The sequence below is a fragment of the Mauremys mutica genome, chromosome 1 (genome assembly GCF_020497125.1).
Source record: "Mauremys mutica isolate MM-2020 ecotype Southern chromosome 1, ASM2049712v1, whole genome shotgun sequence".
In the NCBI taxonomy this organism is placed as follows: domain Eukaryota; kingdom Metazoa; phylum Chordata; order Testudines; family Geoemydidae; genus Mauremys; species Mauremys mutica.
Genome location: NC_059072.1, coordinates 320,931,141 through 320,953,680, shown reverse-complemented (window position 1 = coordinate 320,953,680; position 22,540 = coordinate 320,931,141). Strand labels below are relative to the sequence as shown.

The 22,540-nt window shown below is 42.1% G+C and overlaps 1 protein-coding gene across 2 annotated transcripts in view; it reads right to left on the bottom strand.

Moving 5' to 3' along the window:
• The window catches only part of ATP8A2 (ATPase phospholipid transporting 8A2), a 637,783-nt gene that overhangs the window by 504,366 nt on the left and 110,877 nt on the right, over positions 1-22,540 (bottom strand). The window contains exons 3-5 of one of the 2 annotated variants that reach the window (XM_045017301.1): positions 10,081-10,180; positions 8,867-8,965; positions 5,382-5,427 (exon numbers count right to left, since the gene is read on the bottom strand). In XM_045017301.1, the coding sequence (XP_044873236.1) occupies positions 5,382-5,427; positions 8,867-8,965; positions 10,081-10,180 (245 nt within the window). Of the gene's footprint in view, positions 1-5,381; positions 5,428-8,866; positions 9,099-10,080; positions 10,181-22,540 lie in introns of those variants that run through there. The other variant, XM_045017311.1, reaches the window with a different exon arrangement.

Genomic DNA, 22,540 nt, shown 5'->3' with positions numbered 1-22,540 from the left:
AACCGCTGAACTGGACTTTAGCTGGACATGACTTGATTCAGCAAGGTCCCCCAGACTGGGTAGTTCCATTAAAGGGCACATATTGTAACAAGCTCATGCCAACAATTTGGTTTAAATTCTATGGGCATATTGCCATTTCAGAGGGATTTCATGAGCCTGGTTGGTACAGAGTGGAATTGGGCCAACCAAAAAAATAAATTTTAAATTTCAACCCTCTGATCACAAACCTTGCTCCTCTCCGACATTTAAGACAGGGCCGCCCAGAGGGGGGGGGCAAAGGGGGCAATTTGCCCCGGGCTCCGCAGGGGCCCCCAAGAGAAGAGCGGAGGCATCAAGCGCCGAGTCTCCGGCCGAGCCCCTGAGCCCCGCCCCGATCCGAGCCGCGTGGTGAGGGGGCGGGGCTGGGAGCTCCAACGGGGCCTGAGCCCCGCCCCACTCAGAGCGGCGTGGGGAGGGGGCGGGGCTGCGAGCTCCGGACTGAGCTCCCAGCCCCGCCCCCTCACCACATGGCTCTGAACGGGACGGAGCTTTGGCCCCGCCGGAGACGCACTCGGGTAAGAGGCCGGGGCCGGGGGGAAGCGGGACCCGCCGCCGCCGCCGAAGCGCAGCCCGGTCTTCGGCGGCGGGGGGCCCCTTCTGTTCCGGGACCCGCCGCCGAAGTGCCCCGAAGGCCCGCGGCGGGGACCACCCCCCGCCACCGAATTACCGCCAAAGACCGGGCTGCGCTTCGGCGGCGGGTCCCGCTTCGGCGGTAATTCGGCGGCGGGGGGTCCCGCCGCGGGTCTTCGGGGCACTTTGGCGGCCGGTCCCGGAACGGAAGGGTCCCCCGCCGCCGAAGACCCCGGGCCCCCGGAATCCTCTGGGCGGCCCTGATTTAAGAGCCCCAATTTCAGGACCCCATCTGTTGAAATTGGATCAACAAGAACATTTGGTTCTTCAACCTCAGACTTCTCTGAAGGAGGTTAAAATCCACTTAGAGGGTTAGTATCTCTCACATTGCACCTGCATGTGCTCCCTTGATTGGAACTAGCCATAAGGATTGGGATGAATGGGTAACCTGGGAATAAGTCTCAATGTTCCTTCGATGTTATCCCAGAAGAGGGGTCTGTTATTGTCTATGTTGGTAAAGCATGTGTGTGTGTAAGGACAAGATGTAATATTGTATTAATTAATGGATATGAAAATGATCATTCCTGAAACACATTATGTTGGGGGGGGAGATTTCTTGTACATTACTGGGTAATGGCAAAGAAGTTTACAATGACTTAATCACACCAAATGATTTATCTATCTAGAATGTTTTCATTCTTTTTTTTGCACTTCACTCATCCCAGAAAATGTATCTAGGAACCCAACATAAGAAGCAAGCTATTACCTCCATGGGAGGGGAGGGGAGGAGGAGGTCAGGCCAAAAGGTACACACTGTATTCATAGGTTTAAAAAAAAATTAAAATTCATGTCACTTCTACCTCAAAACCAACCTCAATATAGCGCAACCTGATTTTCCTAAATTCATTTAGCTGAAAATCCCAGTTAACCAAAAGTCACTTCTGTCATCAGAGGTTACACTAGCTAAAGGTCCACTCCTGCAGATCTCTATGGAGGTGGTGATTCAGTTTTACAGAGTTTTATGTTCCACAGGGCTGAAGCTAAACCCTTGTGCAGCTACTAAACCCCACAGGACTAGGTAGCTTAGCTTCAGGCTTCCTTGTCAGGGCATTCCTAAGTTCTCAGTGCTGATGTTAAATTCCTATAGCACTGAAGACCTCTGGGGTAGGCTTGAAGGTACTGATTATCTGAAGCCCCACTTTTATGTAACTTTTTGAGTGTCCTCTATGATCTTTAAAAAAAAAATCAAGGTTCTATTATGTTGAGGAACAGACATCAACAGTGATGCAAACATGGTTATTAATAATTTTATTATAATTGTATATAGGTTTAGGTTATTACATACTTGCCTTCACCTTTAGTAAAGATAAGGAAATATTTCCACTAATTTCATACATGATGAGTGAAGAATGATCATTTGCATACTTATTAAAAATTGATCTGGTTGCTAACTAAAATGTTCGAGCTAATTAAAAAAATTCCTCGGAAAGCAGAGAATCATCACCAAAAGTGTCAAAGAGGGTGACATCTGTTTAGCCATGAAACCCATATCTGTTGCTTCTAAATGTGTTTACACAGATTCTTTATCTCATGAAAACATTCTTAGGATATTTATGTTTTAGAAAGAGACCTGATTATGTAAAAGGACATGAGGATGTTCTTTATATAGGATATAATACCTTTCCAGGCTACTGTACCCTTTTCAGTAGTCTAATTTGTCTTGTGTACCTCTAAGTTTCACCTCACTTAAAAACTATTTCTTTACAAAATCAGACATAAAAATACGAAAGTGTCACAGCACACTATTACTGAAATATTGCTTACTTTCCCATGTTTAAAATAAATCAATTGGAATATAAATATTGTGCTTACATTTCAGCATATAGTATATAGAGCTGTATAAACAGGTCATTGTCTGTATAAAAGTTTAATTTGTACTGACTTCACTATTGCTTTTTATGTAGCCTGTTCTAAAACTAGGCAAATACCTAGATGACTTGATGTATGCCCTGGAAGACCTCTGCGTACCCCCAGAGGTACATGTAGCCCCGGTTGAGAACCACTGTGATACCAAGAATGTGTTATCAGAGCTCTAAACTAAGTCACAGAAGTGGACGTCTTTACTCCTCTTCTTTGCAAAGAGATAAGCCTTAGTTTAAACCCACAAAAAGAATTCTGAACATATTCTTATTGAAAAAACATATTTCTTTTACAGGCACTTTGAAGTTTCATTCTTCAAACTTTAAGGGTGGGAAAATTATGGTTTGGAAATATTTTCCAGATGATATCGATTACTTGTATCTAACTTGGGGTTTGTCTTAAAGGTTCTCCTTCAAATGTTTAAGATGGTATAAGCTTCCTTTGAGATGTTTATTTGCAAATATTTTCTATTGAAATGTAAATACTTCATATAATAACAACAGCCAGATACCATTGTTATGTGAATAGTCAGATGTTGTATATACAAATATAGCAAGGTCTTTTAATGCTATAACTGATGACTAACACAAGAAGCTATTTAAGTATAAAATAGTTATATTAATTGGGGAAATAATTAGTTATCTGATAATGAATCAGCAACTCCTTATTCAGAAATCCCCTCATGGGAATTTGTGCTGACAAAGTTAGCATTAACTTCTGCCAAGTCCCTTTTCCATGATGTTGACCTCCCGTGAAGTTTGGAGAGAGGAGGATGCAGGGACAAGGAAGACACTTTCAGTTTGGCTGCTGCAGGGGGGAAGAGTTGGGAAACAGTAGGGAGAAGCTGTCCAACATATGAATATCCTGAAATCCATTGGATTTCCCTGTAGATCCTGGAACATTCATGCTATTTAAGGAGGAGAACTCCTCCTAACCTGCAGGGCAGCAAACCCATCCTCCCACCCTCTCAAACAGGATTCTTGGATGTCTTTGCAAGTGTCAACTCTTGGAGTTTTCCATGAAACTTTTCTATTATTATTATTTTTATTTTTCCAAAAACCACTAACAATTTATAGTCTACAGAAACAAGAAATGATAGGCCAAATCTTAACTGCCTCTCTTAATGCTAATTCAGGGATGTGATCACCACTATTTTAGCCAGATGGGGTTCTTACTGTGCCTTAGGGGACACCACAAGACAAGCATAATACTTATTTTATTAATTGAATAATTGATATCATTTAATCATTTATCAATTTCATAACTAAAGAAAGGAAAATAAAACAAAAACAGAGCACTAGCTAGTAGTGAAAAATGGTTACTTCGGTTATAATCACTTCTGTGTGTCTTTCTATGGAGAGCTTTCAACAGATTATACCTTAAAGGGGGATCACTCTTCTCTAGGTAAAATAAGACCAAAGTACCATTAATCCCAAAATAAATAGTAAATCCTGCTTCTGTGCATCTGAGGAGAAATCTTCATTGCACAGTTAACTAGAGTGTAGATAACTCAAGTTAACTCCTCTCAAATTAGCCTAGATTGAGTGAGAGTAGTCACACTGCAAAATAACTCTTCAACTACACAATAATTGTATTAGCAACACAGAGTGATTGTGTTTGCAGCTGACAATTTGTGCTCACTCATGTTGTAGCCTATGCCCTTTGACTGGTAAAAACACCACCATTCTCGAGTTAAGGATTTGTGTGTATGGCTGGGACTTGAGTTGGGGCAACACTTGAATTACAACTCAAGTTAACTTTGCAGTGAAGGCAAGCCCTGAGGTGTCTCTTCCCCCGTATTTTCGGGCTCACTACGACAGGATTCTCACTAATCACATCTTTGCTGCCCCACATGGATGAAGGGATGATATTGCCCTATATTTCCAAAGACTACATTAACCAATACATTTTCATGAACTAAATGCACTTGACTTGAGAGCCACACCAAAGTTGCAATGAGTAAAAAGACTGTTCTGTATCTGAAAGCCACAGCAAGGAATGCCCTAAGTCAAAATGTGGATGTAAAGAACCAAAAGTCAACTTCTGCCTTTGGATTCACACAATAAATTCCCCTTGAAATCAGTGGGCTGTACGTGCAAGTACATGAGAGAATATTTTGGTACTACAGAATGTCAGAACTATGGAAAAATAGCAGACCATATCTGGTTTGGTAACACATTGCTTAGAGACCAAAACCCCAGGGTGCAACCAACCAACAGTGCTATACTAAACTGCACTTGGGTCATTCAAACACCTGCAAAGATCACACACGAGTAGATCTTCAAAATTTTAGGAATTTGCTCTCCAAAGTATTTTTCTGGAGGCTAAGCTATTTTTTTTTGAGAGAGAGAGAGAGAGTAATGAAACTATACCTTAAAATACAGTGATTTCACTTAAAGCATTTCTTCCATTTGAAAGATTCTAAGTGCAGCCAACGTACTAATCATATTTTTTCATTTTTAAAATAAGTTATGGATGAACTGATATAGCAACAGTAAGGCTTGCATTAACAAATAGCAATGTCTCCATGCAGTTATTCAGTCAGACTGGTGTCCTAGGGTTCAAGAGAAACAGAGATCTCTATATCCCAGGACATCACACCCCTTATCCCACCAAGGTCTTCATATCATCATTCATAATGAGACAAAACATTTAAGATGACTAATTATCAGCACCTAGCATTCAAACAGTCATGCATGTACATCTTCCTCGAGTTCTTTAGAATTTATAGAATCAGAAGACAATACATGATTAGTTTTAAAATAATGATTCATCTTCATAATACATTTGCATCTGGCCATTCCTACTGCATAATATTTAGTTAAAAAAATGAAACTATATTAGGATCTTACCTACTGTTTTCTTTTTGTTTACTGTACTGTCTGCCTTATGTCGTTTCTGTCATGAAACAAACAAACAAACAAAAAACATTTAATTATACTCAGGAAGATTCCACATTAGTAACCCATGTGCTGAATGAACAAGGCAAAAACTGGAGGAGCAAAGGACAAGGCAGAGATCTCTCTTTTGTCAATTAAATTAGATTGCGTATGCTGTTTTATGCACCTTTTTGCTTAGAATTACAAAAGACCGATATCGACTTTTTGCATCTAAATTAGGAGGTGGTATTCACTAAGCTGAAAATGTACCACTTACACTTTGCTCAGCAACAACAGATAACAAGGCAAGTTAAAAGCTGCCTCCAAAAATGCAATGAGAACAAGTGAAAAATTCTACATGATGGGAGTTAGAGTGTGTTGCCTACACATATTCTATGTGTAATTTGTCCTAGCATTATGTATTCAAAGCTTCTTAATATACAGTAAAAAACTGACATAGTTCAAGAGCTGACAGGAGACAGACCTTTTGACTACAATATCCCTACTTTCCTGGAACCCTGTAATACTTATTTTACAAAACAGACTGCTCACCTCAGCAGGAATTTTTCTTCCCCCTTGTATTTGTTAATATTTCATCTACACTTGCCAAGTGTCAGAATTTGTCTGAAAGGCTTTGTCTTAAGTTACTTTATAATCGTAAGGTGCTGAGTACACTTATACCTAACTAAGAAAGCAAATGAGGGTGCCTTTCTAGGTAGGGAGTGTGGACGAGAATGCTAGGAAATACTATTTTGAGAAAGGATGGGAGAAAATCCTCTTACCTCCATTTTTAGTTTTTTCCACCTCTCTTCCCTATTTACCATATGTCTGGAATGGAAACTTTTTCTAACTTAGCTCACTTAGCCGCAGGACCTCAATTTGAGTCAGCAGCTTTGAATGTCAATTAAAATAGTTGGTATTGTTTTGTCTACGCCTGTCTGATGTAAGAATATACAGCCTGTACAGTGAGAGCACCTATTAAATGACCAGAATGAGATGCACAGCTTTTGTTAGGTCCTCAATTATTTTTACCACCCTGGGTCATTGTCACAAGGTAGCTGGTCCCTGCGGATAGACTGAGCCCAGCTCCCCTTGGACTGGAGCAGATGAGCCCAGTCCAGGTAATTAAAGACGACTTAGGCTACACCTGGGCCTATAAAGGGCTGCTATTAGGCAGCTCAGGGAAGGAAGGACTGAGACAGATGAGCAAAACCATGCTGGAGCAGAGCTAACTCCAGTGGTGAGTCCCTGGAGCAAGGGGGCCAGGGGCTGAAGGAAGCAACCCAGTGGCTGCGGCTTCAACGGGTCCATCTACACAGCAAAGAAAAACCCGCAGCTAACCCATGCTAGCCGACTCGGGCTTGCAGGACTCAGGCTGTGGAGTTGTTTTATTGCTATATAGATGCCCAAGCCTATGCTCTAGGACCCTGTGGGGTGGGAAGGTCCCATTGTTCAGGCTCCTGACAGCCCAGAAGTCAACACAGCAATGAAGCAGCCCTGCAAGCCTGAGTCTGCTGGCACAGGCCAGCCATGGGTTTTTCTTTGCTGTGTAGGCATTCCCAAAAGGGGAGCAGAGCTGTTGAAGGAGGAAACTGCCAGGAACTTGAGTGCCAAAGACCCCTGGGACAGGTGGCTTAGAAGCCAGAGGGCCAGGTATTGATTTAAGATGGTCTTCTGTTTGTTTGGTAACCTTTGTTATAATAGAATTATAAACCTCCTTGACAGAGACTGGGCATGGCAATGCATGCTTGGAGCTGGGGAGCAACAGCGGCCCCCGGTGACAGTCATCCTTTACATTGTCTTCCAATCTGCTTGTCAGGAAAGGTCTCTTGGCTACAGAATTTACTTATTACTAATTTACTTATTTAATTATGCTGGCTTACTACAAAAGAAAGTCAGTTCTGATTAAGGATGTCTTTTTATTTCTCAGATGAAAAGGGGATGTTGCTTTCAGTTTTCCTTTCTTTTTGGAAGAGATTTATTGCTAAGCAAAATGCTGTTTTCCCGAAGTGGAATCTAAATTCCACTGAGGGGCCAGCTTCAAAAGATTCAAAGTTTCTGTTCAGAGAAAAATCCAAAATTTGGATGTGGAACCAAAGTTTATCCAAACACTGGAAGGTTCCCTAGTGATCTATCTCAGTCATGTGCCAACGGCTCTCAATATCTTCCTTCTGATATTCATCCATCAGTGACATTATTGCTAAACAAATTGGGCATTTTAATCTCTTTGATAATAAAATGTACAACTATACTTTCTCTTTTTCTTAAAGAAAGGGCAGAATTAAAGGCTCTGGAGACCAGACCTAAGATACTGTTCAGGATGGCAAAATCACACTTTTGACTACTTAAAGAGAAGAGATACAACTTTAGATAATGTTTTCACCCCTCAGCCATAAGGCCGAGAAGCGGGGTGAAAACATTAGCTAAAGTTGTATCTGTGTACTTGTTTAGAGGAAAAGAAAACAGAGAAACAGCATTGTTGTTTGGTTGGGTTTTTTTGCTACCATATGTAATTAAAGATTCAATTTCTTGGCCACAAATAAGCGACTTTGTTTCTACTCAGAGAAGCCTTTGGGCCAAATTTTACAAAGCAGCACCTAAATTAGCACAAACAGAACTGCACTTAGTTCTTTTTACACATGTCATTTTAAGCAAAGATTTTTTGCACCCTGATCCTGCTGGATACAAATGTGCAAACTGGGATACTAAATAGTTAATTGCTCTACTTGTGCAAGAAATATGGAGCTTTGGAGTGTACAAAACAAAACACTGCAAGCTAAAATTTGGGTATGCAAATTCACATTGTCTGTGGAAGTCAATTTGAAAGTTTGCCCCTTTATGTACAATTATTGTGCTACACGTATTAGAAGGTGAAAAGAGATGAGATTTAGTGAGTGTGATTATTCTTGCAAGCACTGAAAGATATTTATATTTCTCACGCTTCCAATGAAAATATATAGATATAGCCTCTTCAAAATTTGCTTTTCTCAATATGTTTTAAACTTTGGAATTCTCTTGATAAAATAAATTCAAATATTTTGATTATGGCAGATTCTCCACTGATATAAATAGATGAAGCTCCATTTGTTTTAATATTGTGTTTTCGTAACCCAGTTCAAAGTTCATCTGCATTTCCTATTGTACATACGCTTTCACATCAACACACCAGCCCAGATCCATTCAATTATTCAAAACAGACAGCACACCTAGTGAGACATGTTTAATAAAGTACTATTAAATAATGATAATGAGCCGACTCCTGAGGTTCTGTTTCAGGCAAACTCCTCTTAAAGTCAATGGACTACCTGACTAAGGGCTGAGTAACAACTAAGCAAAGATCTCGGGATTTGATCCAACAACGGTTACTGTGTCACTCTTAAAGATGCATTTACTAAAGCTGTATGTATTTCATTGGTAGGAAGCCTAGCCGTTTCCCAAATTAAATAAATTATACTCACATAGTCTTCTATAATTTCTTTGATGCCAGCAACGGTTAGAATAAATAGCAATGGCACCAAGGTGGTATATCTTCCTGTTGGAGAGACATCTGGAATTTGCTGTAAAGGACAAAATAAAACTGTTTTATGCAGCAAATCTATGATTTATATAAGGTAAAGTTTAGAATTTTATGAATATATCAAGTGAGAAGTGGAACTAGAGCAGCAGCCATAAGGGGTGGAAGCTTAATCATCTCAGCTGCACTCTGCCCACTACCCCACGTATACTGGGGCTTATTCTGACATCATAGAGTCATAGAATCATAGAATGTCAGGGTTGGAAGGGACCTCAGGAGGTCATCTAGTCCAACCCCCTGCTCAAAGCAGGACCAACCCCAGCTAAATCATCCCAGGCAGGGCTTTGTCAAGCTGGGCCTTAAAAACCTCAAAAACATCATAAACTTTGAGATGATTCAAACCGATCCATTTTCAAACCAATTAAAAACAACATGTCAGAGAAATGTTTCCTTCTTCCCCTCCCACCCAAGTGTACAAGTTTCCCCTAAAAATGTATTGGTCAGAGGTGCAGGATGGATCATAGTAAGTCCTGTATCACTGAGATATTTAAGATTCAGGACCAGAAAGGGAAGCTTTATAAACAGTAGAAAGCGGAGATTCCCAGTGGTTTATACAGCACTTGCTTAGAGCTCTGAAAGGCCCTGAGATACCAGACCTTTAAATCATACCATTATTTCACAAAGGAAAGCTATCATAGGCCATTTTAGAATTTCTACAATTCTTTTACTTATACATTTCTCTCTCCCTTCCAGGCCTAGACAGGTGAACTCATTCAGGTGGTGTAAATCAGCATACCTCCATTTTCTTTATTTACACCAGATGAGTATCTGGCCCATAGTAACTAAAACAACCTGGCTTTACAAGTGCTTGTATGCAAAAAAGGAAGCTTTTTTAGTCTCTCTGGTTAGTTTAAAAGTAATTTACGGTGAAATTAGCAACAAGACTTCTTATTAAATTGGAATTTACTTTGCAAACAGCTTTCAAAATCTCCAACTACCCTTTAATTTCCTGTTTAAAGTTATGTACTTCACATTGTGATAATGGTGACTACTTTATCAATTATTCTATTGAGACACCCTTGATTTGTTTTTCTTTTAGTTATTTTGGAATTACATTTGAATTTCTTTTGAATCAAAGATAAAACGATAAAACCATACCTGCAGTAAGGCAATGAAGAGAAAGAAAGCATTAGCAGCTTTTCTAATCTGCTCATAGAGGAATCGAGGTAGAAATGTCACCACACTGTACTTGGCTGTACTGTAGGTTCAAAAAAAACAACAACAAAAAAACACTTGGTTAGTACAGTACTGTAACAAAAAAAACACCTGCAGAAAAATGATGGTGCCTCAAGAGCTAACAATGACTTCATTGTTCAAAGTTAATATAGGAAGTGGTGGGTAAACATTAGGAGATGTATAATGTATAGAAATACAGTGAAACCCCGCTATAACGCAATGTTTGGGGTCCAAAAAATTCCATCGTGCTAAATGCGGGGTCGCAGTATAGCGGGGTTTCAAGCTGATCAGTTTAAGTCAGTGGTCCCCAACACGGTGCATTGATGTGCTCCGCCTAGTGCCCCTAGTGCCTAGTGCCCAGCAGGGGAGAGAAGCCGCGGCCGCGCGCCTGCCGGGGACAGTGAGCACTGGCGCCCGCAGCCTCGGAGTTCTCTGTCCCCGGCAGGCGCGGGGCCACGGCTTCTCTCCTCTGCTGGGCACTAGGCGGGGGCACATCAATGTCCCAGCAGGCGCCCTGGCGTTGGGGACCACTGGTATTAGGCCTTAAAAGGGAGCCAACTTATGATCGTGTTATGTGCGATTTCGCGTTATGGCAGGGCGCGTTATTGCAAGGTTTGACTGTATATTGTACTTCTCCCTTTTGAAGGAGCGCATACTGGACCCTGAAGGCTCGCAGAAAGGCAGGAACTGTGATCATTACAACAAATATCACCTGACGATACAGTCAGAAGACAAAAATTATCTATTTAAAATATCTGTCCAAACTCCAGTACTATGGGCAGTTCTCTCTAACACTTACATTTCATTAGGAAACCAGTTCAGAAAACCACTTAAGCATGTGCTTATCTTCAAGCATGTGGTTAAGTCCAATTAATACTACATTTGTTATTGTTATAACCTAGAACTGTTATAACTAGGCTATAGGCTGGAAACGCACAATGCCATTTTTTACAGCGTGATTTTTCAAAGTACAGCCACACTTTAAAGAATTAACAGCTATTGTCATTATGGAAATCTGCCTTTTATTTCATACTCTGAGTCACTTCTTGGCTCAGAACTGACCTAGTATGCTGAACTCAAAGCCCTAGTTGTGAGCACTAAGCTACCAAAAAAAAAAAAAAAATTCAGAATTAGCCTTGCTGATCATTTTGTGTAGTGATATCTTGAAGTAATTACACCACAGGAAGAGTAATGCAAAAGGTGATATACATCTAGCCATACGGACAGATTAGGAAGAAAACTCATTTCTCAGATAAATTGTGTTGTTTTCTCTGCTAGCTGTATAATGGACAGCACAAGTAACAATAGATGTTGTGATACAAATGAAAACACAGTCAGATAAGAAAAACAGAGACGCCTCAAAAGGAAAGCAACCCAAGGAAAGCCTCCCCAGGACTTCAACGTGGATTGGCGAGAGGAAGTTAACTAAGATACTGCCAACATATTAAATTTAAACTCTTCTGAATATTTATTGGGATAAGGAAATGCTTTTGTAACTTAAAAATATTAACAGTTTCTCCTGTTAATCACCAAATGGTTAGACCAAATATTCTTGAAGAGGTAACAGGGGTTAAACATTGGTAAACAAAAAAAAATAGTGTGATTTAATTGTATGTAAGTTTCATAATATTCATAATTGTCCCATCTCAAGACTGTTCCTTAAATGGCTCCTTTTAAGTAACTGGTTTAAATATTTTCTTTGATTTCACAGGACTTAGTTAATATTACTTACCGTACTTTGCCCAATAATCAACTGTTTAGGTTATCAATGATATACCAGACAGGCCCCACCTGTTCTTAAATTCTTTTGTCCAATTATAAACAGTTTAAATATCTATGAGATACTAAGGCCCCGTCTACACTATGACTTTAGGTCGAATTTAGCAGCGTTACCTCGATTTAAGCCTGGACCCATCCACACAACGAAACCCTTTTTTCCGACTTAAACGGCTCTTTAAATCGATTTCTTTACTCCACATCCGACGAGGGGATTAGCGCTGAAATCGGCCTTGCCGGGTCGAATTTGGGATAGTGTGGACGCAATTCAATGGTATTGGCCTCCGGGAGCTATCCCAGAGTGGTCCATTGTGACCGCTCTGGACAGCGCTCTCAACTCAGATGCACTGGCCAGGTAGATAGGAAAAGGCCCACGATCTTTTGAATTTAATTTCCTGTTTGGCCAGCTTGTTTGCAGAGCTTATGCAGAGCTCATCAGCATGATGTGCACATTGCCGGGGCACATTGCCCGGCCCATACTTTGTGAGAAGTCTATGACCATGTCCTTCTCGTCACCGCACTACCGGCGCCTCCTCGCCTGGTTTTGCACGAAACAATTGTCTGCCGTTGCTCTGACGGAAGGAGGGGTGACTGACGACATGGCTTACAGAGAATTAAAATCAACAAAAGGGGTGGCTTTGCATCACAGAGAAATACAAACAACTGTCACACAGAATGGCCCCCTCGAGGATTGAACTCAAAACCCTGGGTTTAGCAGGCCATTGATTTCACAAAACAAATCGGGTCAATTTCTTGTTTTGATCCATCTATCTTTTACATCTTAGGCTGGCAGCAGACAGTGCAGTACGACTGCAAGCCATCGTCATCTCCTGGGTGCTCGGCAGAAGATGGGAATTACCTGGCTGAGTCACTACCATGTCTGCCCAGGCGCCCCTGACCGATCTCACCGAGGTCGGCTAAAAGAGCACCCAGGAATATGACGACGATGGCTACCAATCGTAATGCACCGTCTGCTGCCAAAAGGCAATGAGCTGCTGCTGTGTAGCAATACAGTCCCACGTCTGCCAGCACCCAGGAGACGTACAGTGACGGAGAGCTGAGCGGGCTCCATGCTTGCTGTGGTATGGCGTCTGCTCAGGTAACCCAGGAAAAAAAGGCACGAAACAATTGTCTGCTGTTGCTTTCACGGAGGGAGGGAGGGAAGGAGGGAGGGAGGGAGAGGAGGGCCTGACAACATGTACCCAGAAGCACTCGCGACACTGTTTTTGCCCCATCAGGCATTGGGATCTCAACCCAGAATCCCAATGGGCAGCAGAGACTGTGGGAACTGTGGGATAGCTACCCACAGTGCAACACTCCGGAAGTCGACGCTAGTATTGGTATTGTGGACACAGTCCGCCGACTTAATGCACTTAGAGCATTTTGTGTGGGGACACACACAATCGACTGTATAAAAACGATTTCTAAAAAAACTACTTCTATAAATTCGATCTAATTCCATAGTGTAGGCATACCCTAAGATGGGCTCACAATAATTTTGGAAAACAGTGAACTTTGGTCTTAACTTACCAAATGAAGAACACCTCCAGACGCAGTTCACTGTCAAACACTTAATCTCTCCTAAAAGCTCTCCACAGGGAAGCATACAGAAGAGACTGTAACTAAAGTAACCAGTTAATCACTTGTATTGTGTCATTTGTGGTCTTTTGTTTAACGTTTTCTTTTCCTTTCTTTAATAATAAAATAGCCCTGGTTAATAACTATGATTACTTTGCTTGGTTTTAATCCTGGAGTCCCTGAAGGTACGTAAAAGAACCCCTGTTACTAACATAGTGGGAGTCACATCACCTGAAATAGTCTAATGAATAGCCTGTATCAATAATTCCATCTTTTTACTTTGGTTTTCCCTGATTTGGCAGTACGAGAAACAAGTAGTAAGAGCTGGCCAGCCATTTCTTGTTTCTCTAGACTAAATATTTCTCGTAATCTTTAACTAGAATTACTTGTCATCCAACAATTTAAAATTACTCCCTTCTGCCCCACAAAATGTGTGTGTGTGTGTGTGTGTGTTCTTTTCCATACCAGCAGCTTTCATCATGACACAATTTCAACTATTTCCAGAGACGCTAGTATCATTCTTTGGGACAGCCTACCCACAGCTGTACTAGTAATGCAGTATTCATAATGCAGCTGCCATCCCCTGGCCCCCTGAAGACTGAGACTATAATCTCTACAAGAGCCAACAGAGTATCTGGGAGAATTGGATTATTTTTAACTAGCTGTTTTCCAAGGGAACCAGCCTATATCGCACTCTTAATCTAGAGGGGTTAGATTGTTTTCTCCAATCTCCTGCTTTAGGATCCACACCACAGGACCCAAGACACCACCACACTCGAGCTCCCGCACACATAAGGAAGGTGCAGACTGTACCATGACAGTAAGCCCAGCCTTCTCTGTGGGATGCACCAAGTGAGCATTTCCAGTCCTCCCCAAGGAAGTCTTTTGACCAATTTAACTGCACGACAGCACTGATATCCAAACTAACAACAAGGTTCAGCGTAAGACTGAAACATACGTAATCAAATGTTCTTTTAAAATCCAAACACATTACACCTACCATGTGCCTTTGAGTCACTAGTCTATGTTGCCATATTAAAACAGGCATTCACAAAAAAAGTCTGCTTTTTCCATTTAATTAATTGCCATGCATAATGATTAACTAATAAAATATGTCTCATTACATACCCGATTCTGTAAACACTTATGAACATGTCAACTTGACTTACAGAGTAAATGGGACTTCACATGTGAGACAACTTAAGCATGATTAGCAATCTGTTATCCTTCTACTTTAACCGTCTTTTTCCCAACTGTTAATGGGATTTTGCTGTATCTAAGTATGAATAACAAAATTATGAGAGGTACCAGCATATTTTGGTGTTTGGAGCTGATTCTGTCCCACTGATGAAGATCTGCCATTCACTGCAATGGCGGCAGGATCAGATCTTTAGTGAGGCACATAAAATTAGAACAAAGTTAAATAAAAAGTTAATTTTAAAATTGTGGCCTGTATACAATTGTTAAAACTGATATGATGTAATTAATTTGTCATTTCATTTTTACAGCTCCATTTAATTTAGTTTGTTTGTTTACTTTGTGTAACCAGAGCCTCTTGGTGTCAGGGTTTGTATCCTAGCTCAGTTACCAGTGTAGCACCCTCTCTCTAGAGAAGATAACATTCTTTACAGTCATGCCCAGCATAGATGTTATACTGCATAAGAGCCAGGGGGAGACCATATATTATGTACTAAATGTGACAGTTCAACACAATCACAAACGGTCACAAAATGTCATTGTATTTAATGAATCATGACAATTAACAATATTTAGATTTATTATTTTCATATATTCATGCTTTCAATATAATGAAGACATCCCTGACAATGCGGAATTTTCAATAAATTATTTCCCCCCTAAGCTAATGTTATTTTAGTTGCCATCAACTGTGATTACTTGAAAGGATTCTTATCTAGTTTTCATTCACATTTCTATAGTCCCAAGTGTAGCACTATACTCTTGTAATGCAGACTGTAATTAAATGCACAGATCTCTCTATGGTTTTCACATACTTTAAAACAGTGGGGAAAAATTAATGGTTTAACCAAGTTAACATTTTAGACCATTGCAGTCACTTCTGTAACAAAGAGATTCCCCAACCCCAAGTACTATTTTATTTATAAGTACAGTAGAACCTCAGAGTTACAGACACCACGGGAATGGAGGTTGTCCATAATTCTGAAATGTTCGTAACTCTGAATAAAGCACAGTTCATGCTCCAGATCCAGCAACTGATACTCCATGCCAGGTTTCAACAGCAGCTGAGCTCTTTACTCAGTGCCCCACATGAGTTTGCAAGCTAATCCTCCTCCCAGCAGAGAGGGAGGGAGGGGTGTGTGGGTGTGTGGGTGTGTGTGTGTGTGAGAGAGAGAGAGAGAACGAACAGCTCTTCGCCAGGGAGGGGGGGGGAAGCTGACAGCCCCAGCGTCTTGTTGTAAGTGGCTGCCCAATGGGTGATGGTGGAGGTGTGGGGACAGGCAGCCCAGATGTCCCGACCTTTAAGATTCAATACAGGCACAAGTATCTGGGGGTAGCCGTGTTAGTCTGTATTCACAAAAACAACAAGGAGTCCAGTGGCACCTTAAAGACTAACAGATTTATCTGGGCATAAGCTTTCATGGGTAAAGTGAGGTTTTTTACCCACGAATAAAGGCACAGTACATTATTTGTTTGTTTGTTTATCTCTGCTGCTGTCTGATTGGTTACTTCCGGTTGACCCGTCAGTCCGTAATTCTGGTGTCCGTATCTTTGATGTTCTATTGTATATTGTGGTAAGCCCAGGACTAACAGCTACAAAGGGGGGGGGGGGTAGGGAGGTAGTAATTAGTCCCAGGGGCTTAAAAGGCCTCTTCCTATCCACTGAGGAGAGATAACCACGGGGAAATAAGGTTCAGATGGAAAAGGGGTTACCAGGGAACGAATTAAGTTCAGCTGGCTCCAACTGCTTGAGACCTTTTTAAACCCTCCCCTGTGTGGAAGGAGAGTGTGTGAGAGAAGCAGGGAAGCTGCCAGTAGACTAGGTGCAGCAAGACACCGAACCCTTCCAGGAATGGTTTGTATTAATCATAGCATCTAGGGGCCCATTGTGCTAGGTATTGTACAAACACAAAACCAAAAGACAATCCCCGACCCCACAGACTCACAATCTAAGCATAAGACACGAGACCACAGATGGATACAGACAAGCTGAAGGGGGAGTGCAAGGAAGCAATGGGACAATACTGGTTAGCATGATAGGCAGTAGTGTCACACACCAGCAGACTAGCCTACCTAGTCAATTCAATAGGATTAAATCATCGAACAACAATATCACCACATAAAAAACTGCATTAAAACTCTGAAATATGCACAAGGTAACCTCCACCACAACCCAGAAATATATTCCGCTGCCCCACTGTTTCTGAGCTCCAGCAGGCTTGAAATACAGTAGTCTTGTTCCAATTATTGTACAGTACTATGCCTCGTACAGAGATCATGCCAGAAAGCTTCTCATGAACGAACTTTCCACATTCCAAATCCCACTGGTTAAGCATCTCATTTCCCCCAGTATCATATGATGTGTATCTAAGCTGACAGCAGAATGGAGGTTTCTCTGGAAGAGGGAACCATGGGGTTATGAGGAATAAGAAAGTATGTTGGATTTCAGAGGGGAGGGTTCTCATTTAAGGGGTTGCATACTGCCTGCACAGAGTGGGACCCAGCTCTGTGGTAACTCCCTGAACGGCAACCCTGAGGACAGGAGCTGTAATATAGGCAGGTCTCCCCAAAACAGAGGAGGGAAGATTCTTCCTCTTTCCCCTGTGAAGCTATTTGGGCTTAGCATTAAGGATTTAATGTCTTTAAATCCAAGTTTATGGCATTTAGGACTCAGTTCTGCCACTCTTACCCATGCTATATAGGATTTTCTCACCCAATACTATTAATTTTTGGTATCGGGGAAAAGTTTAGGAAAAAAAAATCAGTGCAGAGTTATGTCTTCCCTTTGTAAGTGGCAAATCCTTGACTTCAATGGGACTACTTGGGTGAGTAAGTCTGGCAGAATCCCAATGTCACCAATTCGGTGCCACTAAGGGGCAACCACTATGTAATTTAATACTACTTTTTGACCAGTAAACCCTCATACAGTGAAAATGAGGAATGCTGAGTATCCACATGACCCATTTCCCTAGATACTGCTCTGTCAGGGCCAGAGAGCCATATTCTGGGGTAATTTCATCAATGGCATTAGTTCAGATTTACCATGGGCCCATGATGTTTTGAGAGAACACAAAAATTCCCTTTTTTTTCCCCACCCATCACATTTTCTGAATCTCAAGCTTTTTAAGTAGCTGCTGGGAAAACCTGTTGAAATTATGTCAATAAAGCACAAGAAAGTAGACAGGAATTTTGTGGTTGTGGTTTTGCCATAAACAAGCTGTTTAAATAATACAGAGTCACATTTGCAAGGGCTAAGTTCTGCCCTGACTTCAACCTGTGCAATTCCATTATCTTCAATGAAGTGCCCTGACATGTAAGTCAGAGTGGAATTTAAGAGTTGCAGTTCAACAGGCAAAAATCAAAGATCATTTAAAAAAAATACTAGCACTAAGTCAGTGCCTGTTACAAGATAAATTACTGTGCGGATCAGTGGTCAAGAGCATTTAAACAGGTAGGTGTTCAAATATTCCACTGGAAGAGATCTGCCTCCTTAACATCTGCTACATAATTTAGGACCAATTATGCTCTGAGCTATTCCACTGGAATTACTTTGGATATACTTCAGTGCAGCTGAAAACAGAGTATGGCCCATTGTCTCCACAACAATGTACTAAGATTTTCTAAAAGCAACTCCTATATAATTTCAACAAATTACTTTCATTCATTTAGTTCCACTCATTACCATGCTACTCCTAAGCACTAATGATGAGTCATCATTTTGATAATATTCATATAGATACTAGCAAACATTGTAACCTGTTTTTTTCCATGCAAGAATGATTCTTCATTTTCCAACCTCAGTATCTTTTTGTATAATTAAACAAATTTCTATTCCTGTATTTCCCACTACCTCTTCCCTCCCCACAAAATAAACATCCTGTGCTACGGTATTGCAAAACATGGCTGCATTGAATTATCCTGCAAATGGCCAGGAAAGGTCCCAACAACAAAGCAAGTGCATGGAGATTGCTCCTCACATTTCAGGCAGGCAGGTCTGGAGGTGAAGGGGGTTTGTTTTTTAAAAACTAAACAATCATATTTACAATGGCAGGGACATCTGGGATCCATCTTTCTTCCTCACTGGTTGGAAGATTTTTATTTAAAATATGGGCTATTTGGAAACTCTGGACCTGAATGTTCTTTAAATTTGTTTCCTACAGGCTTCAGTGAGAGAAAATTAAATAAGAGCTATACTGGGACACTTGTGTTCATACCTACCCAGTGCTGATTAGCAATGACATATCGACTTCTTGTCACATTCACCCCACTGCTGTCTATTCGATATTTCAGGATCCATTCTTGTATCTGAACATACTATTTGTATATTTTAAATATAATACTTTGTGCCCGTAAGTTAAATCAGTACTATGCTGCAGCAGTGGCAGTGCTCAGCACTGTCATTCAAAAGATCCGGATTTGATTTATGTTGGCTTCCCTCCAGTGTAAAATTAGAAGATCCAGTTTGTAGCCTCCAGGCCTCCAGGCTCAGTCCCCTTTGTTTCTAAAGTCCAGTGTCAGAATAGCAGCTCCTGCACCATGGTACACAACCAAAAGCACTGGCAACATGCTTAATACTTGGCTTCCTCTCTCGTTAGGGGTTCTATTCTGAAAGGAGAACTTGGTACAAGTTCTTTATTCACCGAAGACTTTGTAGAACAGACTTCCCCACTCTGCTCAACCAATACGCCTTGGTAGAACTGGAGAGACAGCTTCTAAGGATGAGAGCATAATTCTGTCTCCATGCTCATTTAATCATTAGCCTCTTTGCTGAAACTTGGAATTGGACTGGGCTTGTCAACACATTCACACAGACCTACAGCTAGTCATGAGATAACGATATTAAGTAGCTACTAATTAGGGCTGGGTGTAAACAAGTGACCCAGAGATGGGAAGCTTTGTATTCCATTAGCAGGCCTAAGGCACAGTCTTGGCAGGCACAAAATCTATGACTGTTTTGTTTTTTCAAACTGGGTCACAGATGGCTACCTCTGCTCCGTGCTATTCCCCTAATGCCCTGTCTGACAATATGGTTATCATCTGAATTATGGTAGTAGCTTCTATAGGCCAGCAGATCAGGTCCTGGCTGAGCTAGATGCTGTACAAACACACAGTAAGAAAGAGCTCCTCCGCCAAAGAGCTTACAGTCTAAACAGGCAATATAGGCATAGGATGGGAGGGGAAGGAGGCACAGAGTGGTGAAGTGACTTGCCCAACATAATACAACAGTTCCATGGCAGAGTTGGGAATAGAATGCAGGTCTGCTGAGTCCCCATCAAGTACTCTATCGACTGACCTGCACTGCCTCCCTGATTTGCAAACAAGGCAAGTCACATCAGGCTCTCATATATCCCTGTGTCAAAGAGAACAATGAGGCCATGGCAGAAACAGCAGCCCCTCGTCCCTTCCCATTTCACCCCTTGTAACAACGGAGGAAAACTCCATGGCAAAGCCTCAGCCTTGCCTATTACTAATCCCTTGAGCTCACTGCTCCTATTCGCTGCTTTAGAATTCAAACTATTTTTTAAGAGAGGAGAAAAGCAGAGGTTGCAGAATCATTAGAAAAACAAGTTCGTATTTTACTGATGGTAGCAAGGAATGATAAAGTAGCAAAAGTAATGAATCTAAAATGCTGGCTCCATATTCGAAATGTACTTTACTAAATGATGCCTCCACTGTATATACAGTAAGAGCTTTAAGAGCATACAAAGCAACTTGGGTGGGGGGGGGGAAATCAATCAAATAGAATTTATATTTAGGAGAGTACTAAGTATTACTGTTTTATCCTTAAATGGAACACAAACCTAAGCATGAAAGGTTTCATTTTAAGACCAGCTACGTGCATTGCCCAAATCATTATTTGGGGCAATGCTTATTTTGCATTTTCTTTATACCTGTCATGTTATTTTGCATTTGATATAGAGATTGGCCAAGGTAGCAATGAAGAAGGCATTGAAGTAAGAAGCACTCAAGAAACCAATCTTTGTTTGAAATGTCTGCACTCACATCAAGTCAGTCAGTTGCTAGTTGGTATTTTGGGGATGAGGACAAATTTGGGGGCCACAATTTGGAGAGACTAGTGGTTGGGAAAGGAGAGGAATGTGGACTGGATTAGGAGGCTACAGTAACCAAGATGAGCGATGAGGGCTTTTTTTTTTGTGCATGCCAGACAAGCTTTTTTACAGACAGCAACAGTCAGATTTTCAAAATGTTGTGGAGAAAGTATCAGCAAGATTCAGGGAACCTTCCTCTTCCTAGAAATATTGAGAAAATTGTGGCTTGGCAGCTCTGGCATTATCTGGGGTCCTGGGATGTTTTTGTAACCCACACACCTCCTGGGTGTGGTGTTCTATCCAAACTAGTGGCACTGAGACCACTTAGAAAGAGATTTATGAGTTTGCTCTACAGCCTTAGCTAAATGCATGAGCCTCTATTGCATGAGCTAAAAACCACATGGCCATTAGTCGCTCTCTCCCTAAGTGGTCTCAGTGTCACTAGATGGGACAGAGCACCACACCCAGGAGGTGTGTGGGTTACACTTTATTTCAGCTTCCCCATTTATATCAGCTGCTCAGAACCAGCACATTCTTCACAATCATTTCCCCTAAGCAGCACTACCTCTGAACAAGAACCTCTACCACCCCCTTTCCTTCCACCGGTTGACCCCTCATTTGGGAACCTCTATCTTTGCTCTGGACACCGCTCCTGCATTTCTCTTTGTGGCCCAACCATCCCAAGTTTCATTCCCAGTGTTAACCTACTGAACTCAGTGGAGTTATTTATATCAGGGAATGAACTTATAACTGACAAGGTGTTAGAAGAAGAGACAGTGGAGAGCCCGGTAGGAATGATTTGATCATAGGGAGAATTGTCTTTTGCAATATCTTGTACTATGATGACTCTGTGTTGTGATTTTCAGGGCTTGGCCCTATAAGCCTAAGCCAGGGGTGGGCAAACTATGGCCTGGGGGCCGCATCTGGCCCTTCAGACATTTTAATCCAGCCCTTGAGATCCCACCGGGGGAGCAGGGTGTTCTGGGGCTTGCCCCTCTCTGGCACTCCAACCGGGGGAGGGAGTGGGGTCAGGGTCTTGCCCTTGTCCGTGCGTGCTGTGGCTCTGCACAGCTCCTGGAAGTAGCAGCATGTCCTCCCTCTGACTCCTACGTGTAGGGGAAGCCAGGGGGCTCCGCTCCATAGGCTGCCACTGCCCCAAGCACCACCCCTGCAGCTCCCATTGGCTGGGAGCCACAGCCAATGGGAGCTGCAGGGGTGGTGCCTGTGGATGGGGCAGTGTGCAGAGCTGCCTGGCTGCACCTCCACCTAGAAGCCGGAGAGGGGATATGCACTGCTTCCGGGAGCTGCTTGAAGTAAGCGCCACCCAGAGCCTGCACCCCTGACCGCCTCCTGTGCTCTAAACCCCTGCCCCAGCCCTGATCCCCCTCCTGCCCTCCGAACCTCTTGGTCCCAGCCCGGAGCATCCTCCTGCACCCCCAGCCCCTCATCCCCAGCCCCACCTCAGAGCCCGCACCCCCAGCCAGTGCTGTCCTGCACCGCAGCCCCCAATTTTGTGAGCATTCATGACCTGCCATACAATTTCCATATCCAGATTTGGGCCTTGGGTCAAAAAGTTTGCCCACCCCTAGCCTAATCCCATACTCCTCATGCAAGAAATGTTCCCACTGAAATCAATAGGGGTTTTCTTCTGTAGGGAGTATGTAGTTAGGCTCCTTGTCCTAAGGATGCACAAGAACAAAGATACCTCAATTGTACAATGAGCTAAACACACAATTTTTAAAGTAACTCAGTGATAGGACAAGATCATTTTACAGAGTGCC